Below are 16044 nucleotides of genomic sequence, written 5' to 3'. Positions count from 1 at the left end.
ATCAGCGTCATGTATGTGCCTGCGATACTCCAATGAGAGGCAATCAAGCCGAACTCTGGGTGATCCTGGCAGTGGTGGTATCACTGAGTTGTATGATGTTGTTGACGCTATTGGGTTAATGGTAAGTAACTGATATGCGAGTCTTACAATGCTTGTTAATGTGCATACAGACCATTGATGATGTTGACAACCTTGAAGCCAACCTCATCATGGACCTCACAAGGGCCCGACACGATGTATTTAATGCAGAGAAAACACTTGCTAATTGTGTTGTCCGAGAACACGAGGTCATGACCAATCTTTCGAAATATAAGTCTGCCATTTCTAAGTGGAAGCTTGACAAGGCAGATGTAGGACTAGGTCATATGCACATCACATTCAAAAAACATGGACTTTCTCACTGCTCAATGCCACCCGATTTCCATGGTAAGTCCGCCTTCATGTACACAGCACTACCGACTAACGCTGTATCATAGACTCATTCACCGCATCCCAGTGCCATCTAACCATACAGTTGGACTAATGTTGAGTATCTTAAGTTGTATCAAATAGCTTGTATTTAGCAGTACTGGTAGTATAGTAAATATGGATATAAAATTCTGCTTCATACGCTTGACTTGGTGGATGCTTCAAATTGTGTGACTTTAAATTTAAATTCTAAGTACTTTTAGGATTATGAGTTGAAGTAATACTTAGGCCTCGTAGTAACTATAATAGTACTATCTTACTGACAGACGCTGTGAGGCTGTACGTCCTGTGAGCGCTGTGCCTCTGTGGGGAACTGTGGGGAACTGCAGAAAAGTGTTGATACCTGGGAGAAATTTGCTGTGAGCACTGTGCCTCTGTGGGTTACTGTGAGAACTGTCGAAAATGTTGATGTCTGTGGAGAAATTTGTAGTTTACCGATGTACAACCATTTCGTACAGTTCAAACTCCTACAACTACCTCAAGAAACCTTGCGAGCAACCTGCATTCACAGAGTCCAGACAATACACCTCAGCACCACTCCGAACCGTCGCATCGCCCAACATTAAGGTCTCGCTGAAGACAAGTACATCAGTGGGATGGCTGCCACAATATGACAGTGAAACATAGTACGCAGGTGATGATTTAAAGTGATCTCAACAACAGCCTGTATTAACTCCGCCTTTGCCCGAGAGCATGAAGATTCTTTTTCCTTCTTCCCTTTAAAACGTTCAGAAGCTGTTTTTGCCTTCCTCTTCAAGGGTGCAAACGGTAACTTCGCTATCCAAGTAGGCGAATTTCCTTGATATGAATAGACAGCAGTCCTCACAGCTTCTTCATATGCATGGGAAGCAGTAGCTACAGCTTCTTGATATGCCTGGATGGCAGCGCTCACAGCTTCCTTCACAGCAGCTGCATGCAGAGACGCAATGTATTGCTCGAGAACGACAGAAAAAGAGGGAGCATATGTTTGCTTGTCTTGAAGATGGCGCTGAATGACAGAAAAAGAGGGAGCATACATTTGCTTGTCTTGAAGATGGTGCCGCCTGTTGAAAATGTAGAAGGAGTGTTCGAAGATAATGACAGCAGCTGAATGATCAATAATAAGCAGATTCATTGCAACGTAGCATCAAAATTAACCAGAACCAAGCTGAACAATGTTCTCCAAGGGTAATGAACCAGAGGCCTGGCACATTCACAACATGAGAAATGTGTCTGCAATCTGTGACCAATTGGACATACCACAGAGAGCAACCTAGACTGTATCTCAACACAGTGATTGTAGTGATTGTCACGAAGCACATCCTATTGATGTATCAATGATGTCGCTCGTGAGCAAGGCTCTAGACTTACACTCTATTGTGAGGGATTTGCGATTTTAGTGGTAAGTAAATCTCGAACTTGACAGGGATGAGCATACTGACTTGCTGTCAGTGAATGAGCAGTGCCATCGGTGAGCAAAGCTAGAGCTCGAATAAGAACGAAAATGAGGTTGGAGAAACTAACCCACTGTCAACAGATCAGTGGTGTTGTCAGTCAGTATGGCTCAAGTTCAATGGTGGATCGCCCAACTCACGATCTGTTGATGGATGAGAAATGTGTTCAGTCAGTGAGGGCGACGTAGAAGAAACACACCCACATCCTAACAACAAATTCATGATTACATCGGTGAGCAAGGCATGATATGGACAAAGCATGATCACACTCACAAGCTATCAATGGGATGGATGATGTCTTTGATCAGCATGGCTCGAGCTCAAAGCAGGATCGAGACACTCATGGGCTACGAACAGCAGGAAACGACTTGGATCAGTATGGGTCGAGCTCGAAGCAGAATCAAGACATTCACACCCTATGAACAGCGAGAAATGACTGTAATTAGCATTGGTCGAGCACAAAGCAGAATCGAGACACTCACAAGCTGCGAACGGTGGGAAACGACTTGGATCAGCATGGCTCAAGGTCGAAGCAGGATTGAGACACTCACAAGCTGTGAACGGCAGGAAATGACTTGGGTCAGCATGGGTCGAGTTCAAAGCAGGATCGAGACTCACACCCTGCAAACAGCAGGAAACGACTGGAATCAGCATGCTTGAGCTCGAAGCAGGATCAAGACACTCACAAGCTGTGAACAGCGGGAAACAACTGGAATCAACATTGGTCGAGCTGGAAGCAGGATCGAGACACTCACACCCTGCGAACGGTGGGAAACGACTTGGCTCAGCATGGCTCGGGCTCCAAGCAGGATTGAGACACTCACAAGCTGCAAACGGCAGGAAACGACTTGGATCAGTATGGGTAGAGCTCCAAGCAAGATCAAGACACTCACATCCTGCGAACAGTGGGAAATGACTTGAATGAGCATGGGTTGAGCTCGAAGCAGGATCGAGACACTCACACGCTGTGAATGGCGGTGTAGAGACTCATGCCTCTCATTGTGCAATATGGCAGTTTTCACTGGGGAGTACATGGCACGAACTTGTAGCATCACTCTGTGTGCTACCCGCAGCTATCTCTATATGAGGCGCAGCTTTCCCACGCAACGCGCGCCATGCGCGCGTACCTTTCCCGCGCTTCACGATGTATATGCGCGCGCGCTTTCCCGCGCTTGAGCGCCCTATAGCGCCAGCCATCCGGAAGCATCCATCCACTGTCCACCAAGTTCCCTAGTGCGTATATTTCCATTTCTCACATTTGCTTATCGTTCCATCTTTATTTTTATCATGGACCCTTACTTACATATATCTTTACATACCTTACTCGGTAGCGCTTCGGCTCCGCATGACAGCACTTAGGCGCCATACTTAAGCGCCAGCAGTACATACTATGACTTACTCACTTACTCTCCCACCAGAACGACAGAGGACTTACTGGTTACTACCCACTATTTACCTAGCAGAACATAGTAGAAATCTATTTGTTTACACCTCGCATCTCTCTTCTCTTGTCTTACATCATATCATCACTTAAGCAAACTCACTCTTACTCTCTCTCGTATCTGTATACACGCGCACACTTTCCCATGCTTCGCGCCATACACGCGCGCATTCCCGCGCCTTGCGCGCACCTGCGCTTTCTCGCGCTTCGCATTGGCCAACCAGTAGCGCTTTCAGCGCATACCTCTAGATCCTTGCTGCACTTGCTTCCCCTTTAGGGTCGAACACACTTGTCGTCTTTTTGGGGCCAGTGTTGTAGCCTCTTTCAGCGGTGTTCCATTCTTTTTGAGCTGTTTGAATGCAACGTCATAGAGGGCATCAAACTTTGTGAACAATATGATCACTGGAACTGATGATTGGGATTCTGTGCATCAGTCAAGCATCAGTGCCAGTCGGATGCGAAAGCTTACTGGTTCCTGTGTCGCACTCAGAGAAAAATTTATTTTCAGCTGCGGTGAACGACCTGCTGGCCTCATCCATTGGGATACAGTACCTATGTTGACACCTTGAGTTAGCGCATGTCATGAATGACAAGCTGCAATTACCAGATGACATGGAGCTTGTTTCTTATTTTGGTTTCCTTGGAACAGCAGGTGATAAATGCCTTGATCTTGTTGAATTCTGATTCGCCGCCTGCCTCGAAACCACATGAGTCGTGGAAGATAAATCCCAGGTTGCTTTTAAACATCATTTCATTCTCCATGTCATGCTCTCCACGCTGAGAGTACGTCAGTTCATGTTCTCAAGTAAGAGCACACCTTCATACCTCTCTGGATGCTGCTAAAACTGCCAGATCAATCTGATGATGATGGGTCATTACCATCCTCCTGCTAGCATTGTGATGCCCACCTTTTTCCCTGCGCTGTTGTATATTTCTGGGTTGTCCCGTGTCTTGCACACTCTTTGGAGGATGGTAGTTTTTCCTGCATTCGCTCTTCCTATCACGAGCATCAGTAAATTCACACATTTCTTGGCAGACCTTTTTTCGAAAATTAAAACTTATTTTTAACTTATTGACACTTATTCACCTTTATTCACTTGGCTGTTTGTTTTCACAAGTCAAAAAAGGAAGTGTATGACACACAAGTGCCGAAAAGTAGCATAAGATCAAAAAAGTCAGTTCAAGTATTCAAAACAGAAATAAGTACAGCAAGTAAATAAGTAGTTCAACTTGGTATGTAACCCGCGGCAGGTAGTAACTCGTGACCCATGTATTCATGTACTAGACATATGGGTGTAGGTACAATGCATATCAGTAGTAGTAACACAATAACGAGATCGACAGACTCATGAACTGCGAACGGCGGGAAACGACTTGGATCAGCATGGCTTGAGCTCAAAGGGGGGTCAACAGACTCATGAACTGCGAACGGCAGGAAACGACTTGGATCAGCATGGGTCTTGCTTGAACGAGGATCGACACACTCACTTCCTGCGAATGGTGGCAATGACTTGGATCAGCATGGCTCGGACTCGAACAAGGAGGGTGCTGGAGGGCGCAGTTGGGCATGGTTGGATTGGGAGGATGCGAGAGATGTGCCGGGGGGTGTGCGGAGGGCTGCAGTTAGCAAAAATTGAAAGAACAATTGATAGATGCACGTACAGTACCCAAACCCAAACTATACAAACAGATTCCTTCAATCTGCATGAAGCTAAAGTCAGTATGACAAAGACGGGCACAGGCAGTTTCAGGACTTGTCAAAAACGAGTGCTGTGAACCATCATGTGTCACATGTCATATTTGAACCACATCAGTTTTTCACACGAAGTTCACTCTCAACGTTAACGTTCAACCTTGTCTGACTCTCAATCTAACTTCCATGCATCATCTCACATACCTCCATACCTCAGTGTCTGAAACTTTGCTCTCATGGTCTCGCACCCTTTCACACACCTCCCAGTAAGTTTTTTTATTTGTTTTTTTTTCCATTTTACTAAAAATGTCTGTTTGTCTCAGTGTCTGAAACTTCGCCTGTCCTTTCGCATAGCCTCCAAGTAAGTTTTTATGTATTTGTTGTATTTTCTTTTACTAATAATGTCTGCTTGCCTCAGTGTCTGAAACTTCGCCCATCCTTTCATGTACCTCCAAGTAAGTTTTTTTTTCATTTTTTTAAATTTCCCTTTACTAATAATGTCTGCTTGCCTCAGTGTCCAAACTTCGCCTGTCCTTTCACATACCTCCAAGTAAGTTTTTTTCATTTGTTTTACTTCCTTTTACTAATAGTGTCTGCTTCATTGCAGTCTGCTGCTTGCCTCGTGTGCCATCTGCCTTGTATGCCGCCTTTCATTCCTCACATCCCGCCTTTCACCCTCTTCAAAATTTGCTGCTGCTGGCTCCCCATTCTTTGAGTTTGTTTCTGCATCTAGTTGCCGCCGCCACAAGTAGTTGTATTGTTTTCCCCACTAGTACTTAGTAGTCCTATCATGTAATTATCCTTGAATGCAATATTTTGTCATTTTTGTTGAAACAAGTGTGAAATAGGTAGACAATAAGTGAAATAAGTAGCCCCAACTTGCACTACTTGCAATGTGGGCTATTTTACAAATAAGTGCCAAAAAAGCCAACAAAAAGCTTGAAAAAAGTCGAAGTCAAGAGGAGGCATCTACTTTTTCGACTTAAATTGCCTTGTGGCAAGTTGATGGCAAGTTGGTGTCACCATTCTTATGAATGACTTTTCTGCTCCTTTTTTGGAATTACCCAGCGGCAAGTTGCAAAAAAGGATGTTCAAGCAATGTGTGAATTTACTGATGAGGATTCGAAAGCGACCGATTTTCTGTCTTATCTCTGAAGGATCCATGGGGGGAGGTACTAGTAAATGTAATGGAGGAGTACTAGTGTTGGTGTGGCCTTATAATCATTGCAGCCAGCAAATACCCAACCCGGAGCCAGCCTATCTAGCAATGCATGAGTCCATATTTGAAATTAGTATTAAATACACGTTGAAATTGTGTATTACCCTTTCGCCTCCTGAAAACAATGTGTGTGCATTACTCTCTTAAAGTTCAGAACGGATAACATATCCGAGTCACCAAATATTGAGTGTACATATGATGATGGCTGGTAGTGGTGCACTGGTGCGGTATACCGGCGCAGGGGCAAGTACTGCTGGTAGGATGAAGTTTTGTAGACAGCTGTATGTAATTAAGTAGACCACCATGTCTTCACAATTTCTGTGGTATGGAAGTAGTATAGCCCTCTGATCACGAGCTATACCATTCTTGTGATCCACGTGTTTGTTATAATGACGACTGCAAGTGTTGGCCCCCTCTTTTGCGTTCTAGCTCAGAGAAGAACTTTTCCCTCAACATGGCCAATGCTCTTCACGCCTCAACAGCTCTCCGCATCCATGGTACTCATTTTTTACCCTCAAGTGGTATTATCAACCCCGCTGAATATATCCAATAGGTATCACCGTTGATTTCAGCAAGTCAAAAACGAATGTGAAGTCTGCTGAAGTACGGATCAACAAGCATTTGTCAATTGAACTCGAACGCGAAGTAGGAAAGAGCTTGCGATGTACGTTTTTTCCACCCATGTAAGTACTCAACCCTAACACATGTTCTCACCTAAGTCACTTCTGTGTTTTTTTTTGCCTTAGGGTGCTTTTTCACAGAGATTCATTCACCTTGTGTATGCATTACAAGAAACATTTCAGAACCAAGCACAAAGACATTGCTTTCAACCCAGATGACATGTCCCACGCGTATAATGCCAGACAGGGTGAAACATGAATTGTTGCATTCTTATCTTAATCACTCATGAGCTCAACTTCACATGTGTAGAATACGTCAAGCTACATGAAAAGTTCAGTATTGTTGTTGACCTTGTTGGGAACACTTCAACTGAAGTAAGGATCCACATCTGACATTGAGCCTGTCTTAAATCGTAGATTAGCAGGCTGAACATCCTGTCTCTTCTGGTCAAAGCCCTGAGCCCACTACTTCCGGAATATTCCAGCGCTGTCTTCAGTAAGTGATGATGATCATAAAGTGCCGTTCTTGAGGTTGATACTCCCAAGGTTCCAAATTCTGGTGGTAGGAAAGGTACTGGTTCTTTCCAATCCCAGGCCAGTGTTGAAGATGTGCTTTTAATAGTCTGGTGTCGGCAAGTCATCGCTGATCAGCCATGCATTTGGAGTGGAAAAAGAGGTAGGCCAAACATGACCCTTCAACGAGCACAGCTACTCATACTGTCAATAGATCGTTGCGCACAATAAGCCAGGCGAGGCCCACATTGACAAGGAGCTCATCTCATCTCAGAACAAAAGGTTTGTTCTCCATGATAGCAAAGGCTTTGAACCAGGAGATGAAGACAACCTCGAAATAGTCTGAGATTTCATTGACCATCGGAGAAAAATGTCTCCGGAACATCAGCCTGAGTTGCATGCCATTTGGTAGGGATTCTATCTCAACCATTCCGTTATGGTGGACTGACCAAACACATGGAAGGCTTTGCTTTGAGATAACCCGTGCAGGCGGACATTTACTAGAGATGGGGACGGAAGAATTCTTGAAATCGAAAAATAGTGGAATGCTAGGAAATGGTAAGTGAATCAATAACTATCTCTATGCTACATTGGAGCTCACACTTTGTCAAAGTTCCCATTGTCGTCGTTCTTACTAAGTACAATATGCTAATCGAACGCATACAGCGAACACTGGGTGGAAGCTCTTTGAGTGACGAAGCCTACGAGGAACTCACCAAGAAAAACGCAGAAGCCGAGCTGCAGGATACTTGCATTGGACCTCTAGAGCAATTTTCAGGGCCTAATATTCCCCACGCTACTGTCTCTAGTGTGTATCAATACTTTGACAAGTTTATGCGTACCTCTGACGCGTAATATTACAGCCGATGAAGACTATGAAGAGATGCTCACCCACCTGATCCAAATAACTGAAAAGTGTGTCAGTCAGCACTCTGCATCTGAGGCCTCGGCGACGGCCTCCATTGCTCAGCACTTTGCATCTGAGGCCGTGGTGATGACCTCTATCGCTCAGCGAGTGCATCCTGGACTCAAAATAAAGGCATCAATCGAGTGAGTCTTACTTACTTCATTCTTATCTCATGATTTATGCAGCATCAGAGTTGGGAAGAAAAGTCTGTCCCAGTTTCGCGTTCATGATTACTGAGCACGGTCTAAATCTTGATGTCTTGCAGGATACTGGAAAGCGCTTGCGTCATGCCCAACGTTCAAGAACCGCAAGATGTGGGATTGTCTACATGTGCTTCACACTGACATCGTCAATGTGTGGAACTTCCATGACCCTCATCATGTAATGGGCAGGTTATTTGCCGTTGTCGCATCCACCCTAACACGATTTGCGCATAGTACTTGCACAGTCAAGAGTTTAGGACGATGATGATGAACATAGTCGATAAGATAGAAGTTGGCCCGACAGCTAATCCCAACAAAAACGTGTAAGCTGGTCTTTTACGTGACAAATGGATTTTTATCTCATTGAATGTTTACAGGGCTTTTGGGTTATCCATGGTGGCCGCTATTGCGGGCATCGTGTCGGCCCTGGCGGGACCTGCGGCTCCTATCGTAGTACCAATCGCAGCAGGTGCCGTACTCGCCGTATGGGCTTATGATGTATACCAGATATTGTATGCATCACTATTTTTTCTTGTGTACGAAAGGATACTAACACTTCCTTGTCAGCCACCCAGTGCTTCAGCGCTTCATGGCCTACATCATTCACTTGACGCTTGTGTTGCAGACACTTTTTATTGTGTCAGAAAGCCAGGAACTCACTTGTAGGGCTATCAAGCTCGTGGTTGCTTCCTACCTCGCATCTCCAACAAGTGAAGAAGTTCTTACTTGGATTCAAGATTATGATAGGCAATTGATGTTACAGTCATCTGCAACACCTACAAGAGCCCCCGCTCTGCTAGACTCCTGACATGGCGGCACACTGCCAGCACTTAGAAAGACAGCGGTCTGGACTGCTGTGACACTGCCCCTGGCCTAGAAGGCCATGTACCTGACCCATGGAGGCTGTATGCCTCATGGTCACCCTAGATCGGCACATGTTGATTGTTGCCGCCTCATGAAGCCTCATGAAGATCCGGAGTGCCCTTGGCACCTCATGCTTGATCAGAGGTTATACCTCATGTATCTTATCCATCCTCATGACCGTCCTCATGCCTTGTTATCTCTGATAACATAGATCCATAGATATACTAGTAGATACAGACTGAGCTTGAACACTTATATGTAGACATATAAGTAGACAGATTATTGTACTGAGATCTTTACTTTAATCTACTTGGTTTCCCCTTGAAACCTGTTCAACTAAGCCTCCCAGCTTAGTTGTCTAGACTGCACTTCTAAGTCGCTCCCCGCGCCTTAGCCGTATCCGCTAGCCCTGTATCTCGATGAGCACCATCTTACCGAGATAACCGGAAGAACCCTTGATGTTCCGTCAAGTTGCCGAACACCCTTAGCCTCGGTGGGCTCATTCGAGCCATCGCTAAGAAGACCTATCCAAGTTCCTATGCCGACCCCAAGGTCAGCGTAACAATTGACCATCCTGGAGCGTGTGGATCACGATACCTTGGATAAAATTGTTGATGTGATGCAGTTTTACGAGATCAATGCAGCACAAGTATCTGAACTTCAGGCAAAAGTTCCTCCTGTGGATTTGTTGTTGGATGAACCATGGCAAATCGAGAAGTCATAGTTGTTTCTTTCCTGGATAGTTTTGCACGTGGGCGGTGTCTGAGTACTGACGCAATTGCAGACAGTGCTTATTTGTACTATGTAACTGGATTTATGACCGATCACAATACTGTAGCCTATGATACAATGTTCTATTAATGTAAATTTTTTTCTTTTTTGGTGGAACGATGTTATCAACTAGCAACTGACAAAGTCAATCCTAGAGGATACGTTTGGGGGCAGGAGTTTCACCTGTGTTTGTTAGAATGGTCACCCAGAGGAAATACTTTATGTACATGTAAGCAGTGTGGGACTCAACGTCTTGTTCAGAATCACCTATTCCGTCCTGGAGGACGGCGAGGCGTCGTACCCACTAAAACCCCTGATTGTCAGATCCAGTTATCTGGAAGGTTATCTTTGTCTTTTAAAAGGCCACTCCAGGTTTTTAGAACCATGTCTACCTTAATGGCTTTTTTCCCATATCTCATAGAGTCTGTGAGTAGCCTGTTGAATTTTAGTCTCATGTTGATGGTGTGGAGCCATCTGTTGAGGATTTCGGCCTCAGAATGGTATTTTTCTCTGTTCCCACCAAATTTGATGGTTCTTTTGCACCTAAGTTTCCAAATGAGGTGTGCTGACTCTAAAATTAAGGTTTTGAATAGTCTGGTCGTTTCCAGTTTCAACTTCTTTTGCGGATCACGAAAGGTTATCAAGTTACATCCAAGGATTGTGCCAAAGCATACGCCTGGCCAATTTGATTCATGTTTCTGCCATAACTCTTTGGCGGCTTTCCAGATTGTTTTGGAAGCTGTGGACTTGTCACAATCGAGGAGGATATGTTCCATAGACTCAGGTAAGTCACATAGCCCGCACCTTCCTCTCATTTCACAGTTGGGGATTTTGTCCCAGAATTCTCCAATCTTGTAGGCACCGTGCAAACTCTTCCATAGGAATCCCCATATGTTTTTCGGGGTGTCGAGGCTTCTGAGCGACCGCCAGACTTGGTCATTTGTTGGTGTCTCGCCGTTAATATTGTATACTGCATACATTGTTAGCACTAGGTTCATATTGGTTCATCTTCTTGGTTTTGGAGTCTCTTAGGAGTTTCTTATATTCTTATAGAGTGTTCTCTGTGTGCCCGCACTTAGTTTAACGCCGGTCAGATCTAGTTGAGGGATTATTGATGTTTTGATCTTGTCGTGCTCATTCTTGTTCATCCCGGTGTAGAGATACAACAATTGCTGGTCACTACACGAAGTAAGTAGCCAGCAATATAAAAATGTGTGGTCGTGCACAGCCTAGTCTGCTTATACTTGCAAGACAAGTGTGTTCGACCTGAGGGGTTTGCTGTATGGTATTAGAATAATCAGTTATAACAAAAGGAAGATAGTCCGAAGCGCGGGAAACAAAGTCCGAAGGTATAATTACGAGTCCGATGTCAAAAACATCGGGTCCGATGTTTTCAGGTTTCGGGTTAGCGGGTTTGCCTCGGGTTGCATCGGGTTAGCGTCGGGTTTACGTCGGAAATATAGCAAATGTCGGGGATAGTGAATGGCAGGTTACTGTCAGATGTTTCGGATAAAGAATGGATGATATTGCGGAATCCAACTAAGAACTATGAATATTGGATGACCTCCTCCTACTCGGAGGTAGAAAGGTAAAGTAAATAGGTAGGAGGTATGCGAAATATATAGTATCTATGTAGAATTCCGGGGTGCTATAGGCGAAAGTAGTAGCGCTGATTTTCGAATCCGATGTCCTATGTAATAAGACACGATGTACTGCGGACATGTAATAACACATTCTACAATGTTAGCGACGTGAAAATGAATAACTGCGCACCTAGTGGGGATAGATACGACAGGACAGGACATAGGGAAAACAAATGTGCGGGAAAATATCAGGTCTGATGCATGGAAAACATCGGGTCCATTGGATTAGCATCGGGTTTAGCAGATAAACATCGGATTGAGCAGGTTAGCGTCAGATTGAGTGGATGAGTGTCAGATAACATTGGGAAGTGATTCAGATGTTTGACATGTATCAGGAAATAGCTGGATATGAGCCTAGCATGAGCTCGAGTGCTACACCAGTTTTGGCAAGGGTAAGCGCGCCGTCCATGTTTGGTTTGGGTGTTGACTTCTCCCAGTTTGCCAGCGTCGTTAGGGCACATCAAGTTCTTAAACTCACGACTAGTGCTGTCATAAGCAGCTTATGGGGGTGTTCGAGCCAGTAGGCGTCTTCTTGTCTAGGTAAGTTGATTGTTAGGTCTTTCCGTAGTTTCTGGGATCTGATTAGGCAATGTATAGGGGCGTCTTTAGGAAGGTTTGTAACAACAGTCAGGAGAGCTCCGATTTCGCCTGCTCCTGGTCCTGCTAGAGGCTCTGGAATTTTGATGGAGACGTTTTGGGGGTTATCATGGCTGATCCATGCTCCTCCTCCTGACATGTATTCTCTGTCCTTATTGACTTGGTGAGTGCCTGCAATGACAATGTTGATTAACTGTGGAGGGTTCCCAGGTGGTTTGGTGGTTTGGCTGGCTGGCAAGGTGCTTTGCGGTTGTGTCTTGACGAAGGCTCTGAAGCCAGTCTCTAATGTGTCTGGGGAGGGGAAGATGGGATCGAAGATTTTGATGTTTGCCTCTCCTTGGTCGTCATTCTCTGTGCTCTGTTCGGGTGCGATGTTTAGAGCATAGGAGGGGGAGCAGTTGTTTGGGTGCCACTTCAGGAGTAAGCAGTTCATTATCTCTTTTGCTAGTTTCACACATTTGAATGGTTTGTTGCACTTATAGGAGGTTCTGTCCACTAGGCAGTGTTCGCATGGGCAATCTTTATTCTGCCTGTGGTGGGGTGAATATCTCTTCATGGTTGTTTCTAGCTGACTGACAGAGGTGATGTTATGATTATCTCTTAGGCACGATGCATGTAAGTGATTGTTAAATTTTTTAAGTTCTTTGGAGGCGCCTATATGAAACCATATCGGCAATAGTCTTGCAATGTTTGGGTTGACGCTTATAACCTCCCAACGGACATTGTATTTTTTGCCATTTTAACGATACGATTCAGGTAAGTTGAGAGTTTCTTGTGATGGGGACCATGTTTGTAGGAACAGGTTAATTCTTGCTTTAGGTTTAACTACAGGGGAGCTTTGAGCTGCCTTTGCCAGTAAGGCGAGGGCAAAAAAGGCCCATTGTGGGTGTTCAGCTTGGAGGGTGAGCATGCCTTTTAGCCATTTTAATTCAATTGCTTCATTCCTGCTTTTGAGATGCAGGACACTTTTACCTCCTTTCTCTATGGGAGCGCACAGAATGTTCATACTTATTGCGTTGTTTCCTTTGCCATCCCATATGAACTTACGAGTTCTAGTAGTGAGGATGTTTTCGACATCTTTCGGCATACCTTGTGCGATAGTAAGATATTGAGTCATACTGCCTATTGTTCTCTCTATGATGATTTTCCTCCCTTCGATACTAGGGTGCCATTTCTCCCAGCATTGGAGCACTTTTTCAATCTTTTCTAAGATCGGGGACCAGACTGCTTGCTCGTCAACACCATTGCCTATCCATGCTCCCAAGATTCTCGTCGCCTTTCCGTCTGGGGCGATCTCAATGTTTTCTGGTAGAGTGTCCTGTGATTTGTTGATCTTTCTCAAGGTTAAAACTTTGTTCCGGTATTCTTTAGTACCTATTGGAATGATTTCAGTCTTTGATGTGTTAAATCTGGCGCCTGATGCTTTACACCAGCATGACAGGATTTTATTTAGGGCATTGAAGTTATCTTTTTCTGTTAAGTAGACCGTGGTATCGTCTGTGAACATGGTCACCACTATATGGTGAGCTATCTTTTTGTCTTTGAAGCCCGTTAATTCTGACTTACAAAGCATTTCTGCTAGGGGTTCGATTGCGATGTCGAACAGAAGACATGATAGTGGGTCTCCCTGGTAGACTCCCTGTGATACTTGGAATTTTGAACTGATGTCTCTGTTTATCATCACAGCTGTTTCTGTGTCCTCATAGAGGGATTTAACGGTGTTTATGAAGTTACCGGGTACATTAAATTTGTCTAGGACTTTCCATAGGTATTCATGGGTAATCTTGTCATAGGCCTTTTCTTGGTCTAGCGCCACTATGATGCCATTTTCTTCTTCTGCCTCTGTGTATTCTATGATCATTTGCGTGAGGCAGTGTAGGGATTCATTTCTGGCTGGGCTTGCAGAGACTGTTTTTACCTTAGTGTTATGTTTGCACTTTTGTAGCTTACATAATCAAGTTACCTTTTCACCAGTTCTACTATGAGTCTGAGTATTCAGCAAGTTTCTATCATATTTCCTCTTCTCTGAGCCTTGAGCCTGGTCCAGAAACCCTTTAGGGTCGAATAGCAGCTAGGTTCTGCAAGACCCAACATTGTTCAGACTCACCATCTGAATTGTTGTACCTTCAACTGGAGCCCACCGCGAGGGGAACAGTCAGCAAGATCTAGTTCCGTGCACCTTTGCACTTAGCGCCATTTAGCACATATAGGTCAATCTCTTTGCATTTTCACAAGCTAACCATCCTTAGTCACGCATTCTCGCGCCTCGCGCACGCGCCTTTCTCGCGCTTCAATGCCTTATAGAATGCCCATCCGTGGCACAACAAACGCGCCCAAATTCGATGGCACTACAGACAACCTCACCGATTTCATTGGCGCATATGAGCAGCTCGCTGATGAAGCAGGACTCCAAGGGCTCGACCGCATCAAAGGTATTATTCGCTACCTTGAACACGATGATCGAGAACTATGGGGAGGCATGCCTGAAGCGGCAGTAAGCGATTACGACGCCTTCTTAGATGAGGTGAAGGTAATGTATCCAGGATGGGATGGCAAGAGATGCTACGCACTCGCGGACTTACGCGCCATCGCGCGAGAATACGCTAACAAACCTATGCCTTCTTGCACCAAACTAAGCAATTACTTGCGCGCATTCAGGAAGGTTATGCAGCCACTTATGGATGAAGACTGTATTGGAAAGGCCGAACGCGACCGCTTATTCATGGAAGGAATCCCTAGAGATGTTCAGCCGCAAATTCGCTTGCGCCTTATGATCAAGTTCCCTAACCACTATCCACACGACCCATATCCGTTCATGGACATCTTTGCAGCTGCACAGTTCCTATTACCTGCGCGCACTTTTCCCGCGCCAAGCGCACCAGTTAATGCGCCTGTAGTAGTGCCATTTGCGAACTTAGTCCCAGCGACCGCGCCAGCGCAAGCACCGGTGCAAGCCATGGTAACTAAGCGCAAAGATCAATACTACACGAGCCGCGCAACGCAGGATACGTCCACTAGCGCTAGTGTGACAGCTGGACTCTTCTATCGCGCATCCTCAGATGTTGTACTTGACAAAAGGCCACCAGTTCCTATCCTTGCGCCTCTTGCGCACGATTTTCCCACGCCTTCGCGCGATTCACGCTCGCCTGAACCATCAACTGCGCCAGCACACAAAGCTATACCAGACTGCATCGCTTTAGATCACGAACTCGAGCGCGCGCCTGCGAAGCGCAACCAGAAGCGCACTGCAGGCGCCTCTTTGCCCCCATCATCATCTCTTTCTTCACCTGTTTTGCATGCTGACAATTCTTATTTGCTGCCCATGTCAGCATCAATCGCATTGTCAGTAGTCAGGGATGACTCTAAACATCTATTGCACACCAATGCACCACTCAAATCACGCTTGCCTATCGCTATCGCATCGCCTATAGTCAGGGATGACTCTAAACATCTATTGCACAATAACGCGCCCATTGTGGAAGTTATTACGCCATCGCTTGAAACACACTCGCCTATCGCTATTGCATCGCTTAAGGAAGAAATCTTGCCAATCACGCCTTCACTGTCACCGCTATCGCCATTCACATCGCCAGAGGTCAGGGATGACCCTAAACATCTATTGCACCTTAGCGCGCCTATAGAGGAGCCTTCTACCGCATCAGAGGCTCAAGT

The 16044-nt window shown here is 45.2% G+C and overlaps 7 protein-coding genes across 7 annotated transcripts; 3 read left to right on the top strand and 4 right to left on the bottom strand.

Moving 5' to 3' along the window:
• Nucleotides 1–13: 13 nt before the first annotated feature.
• On the top strand, nucleotides 14–1271 carry F5147DRAFT_658738 (uncharacterized protein; the record flags this gene model as incomplete). The annotated part of the gene is made up of 5 exons (XM_041434488.1): nucleotides 14–121; nucleotides 171–426; nucleotides 735–756; nucleotides 927–1051; nucleotides 1132–1271. 5 exons carry the CDS (start codon nucleotides 14–16, stop codon nucleotides 1269–1271), a joined length of 651 nt encoding a protein of 216 aa, XP_041285487.1.
• Nucleotides 1272–3942: 2671 nt separating this feature from the next.
• Nucleotides 3943–4388, bottom strand: F5147DRAFT_587713 (uncharacterized protein; the record flags this gene model as incomplete). Its single annotated transcript, XM_041432029.1, has 3 exons — nucleotides 3943–4119; nucleotides 4168–4200; nucleotides 4251–4388. Coding segments are annotated over 3 exons (348 nt in total), but the record flags the coding sequence as incomplete, so codon positions are not given.
• A 3021-nt stretch (nucleotides 4389–7409) lies between these two features.
• Nucleotides 7410–7733, top strand: F5147DRAFT_587736 (uncharacterized protein; the record flags this gene model as incomplete). The annotated part of the gene is made up of 3 exons (XM_041432032.1): nucleotides 7410–7445; nucleotides 7497–7550; nucleotides 7602–7733. Coding segments are annotated over 3 exons (222 nt in total), but the record flags the coding sequence as incomplete, so codon positions are not given.
• A 24-nt stretch (nucleotides 7734–7757) lies between these two features.
• On the top strand, nucleotides 7758–9305 carry F5147DRAFT_781040 (uncharacterized protein; the record flags this gene model as incomplete). Its single annotated transcript, XM_041442560.1, has 9 exons — nucleotides 7758–7795; nucleotides 7851–7945; nucleotides 8001–8195; nucleotides 8251–8437; nucleotides 8480–8499; nucleotides 8560–8675; nucleotides 8732–8820; nucleotides 8875–9009; nucleotides 9065–9305. The coding sequence occupies 9 exons, from the start codon at nucleotides 7758–7760 to the stop codon at nucleotides 9303–9305; spliced, it is 1116 nt and encodes a 371-aa protein (XP_041285484.1).
• A 1147-nt stretch (nucleotides 9306–10452) lies between these two features.
• Nucleotides 10453–11130, bottom strand: F5147DRAFT_748446 (uncharacterized protein; the record flags this gene model as incomplete). The annotated part of the gene is made up of 1 exon (XM_041440066.1): nucleotides 10453–11130. The coding sequence occupies one exon, from the start codon at nucleotides 11128–11130 to the stop codon at nucleotides 10453–10455; it is 678 nt and encodes a 225-aa protein (XP_041285483.1).
• Nucleotides 11131–12235: 1105 nt separating this feature from the next.
• F5147DRAFT_587724 (uncharacterized protein) lies at nucleotides 12236–13054 on the bottom strand (the record flags this gene model as incomplete). The annotated part of the gene is made up of 1 exon (XM_041432030.1): nucleotides 12236–13054. A coding segment is annotated over one exon (819 nt), but the record flags the coding sequence as incomplete, so codon positions are not given.
• Nucleotides 13055–13345: 291 nt separating this feature from the next.
• F5147DRAFT_559989 (uncharacterized protein) lies at nucleotides 13346–13672 on the bottom strand (the record flags this gene model as incomplete). The annotated part of the gene is made up of 1 exon (XM_041430574.1): nucleotides 13346–13672. A coding segment is annotated over one exon (327 nt), but the record flags the coding sequence as incomplete, so codon positions are not given.
• Between the last annotated feature and the right edge of the window lie 2372 nt (nucleotides 13673–16044).

Source organism: Suillus discolor, assembly GCF_016758755.1.
Source record: "Suillus discolor strain FC423 chromosome Unknown F5147scaffold_123, whole genome shotgun sequence".
Lineage (NCBI taxonomy): Eukaryota > Fungi > Basidiomycota > Agaricomycetes > Boletales > Suillaceae > Suillus > Suillus discolor.
The sequence above is the reverse complement of the archived record's forward strand: the minus strand, read 5'-3'. Positions and strand labels throughout refer to the sequence as shown.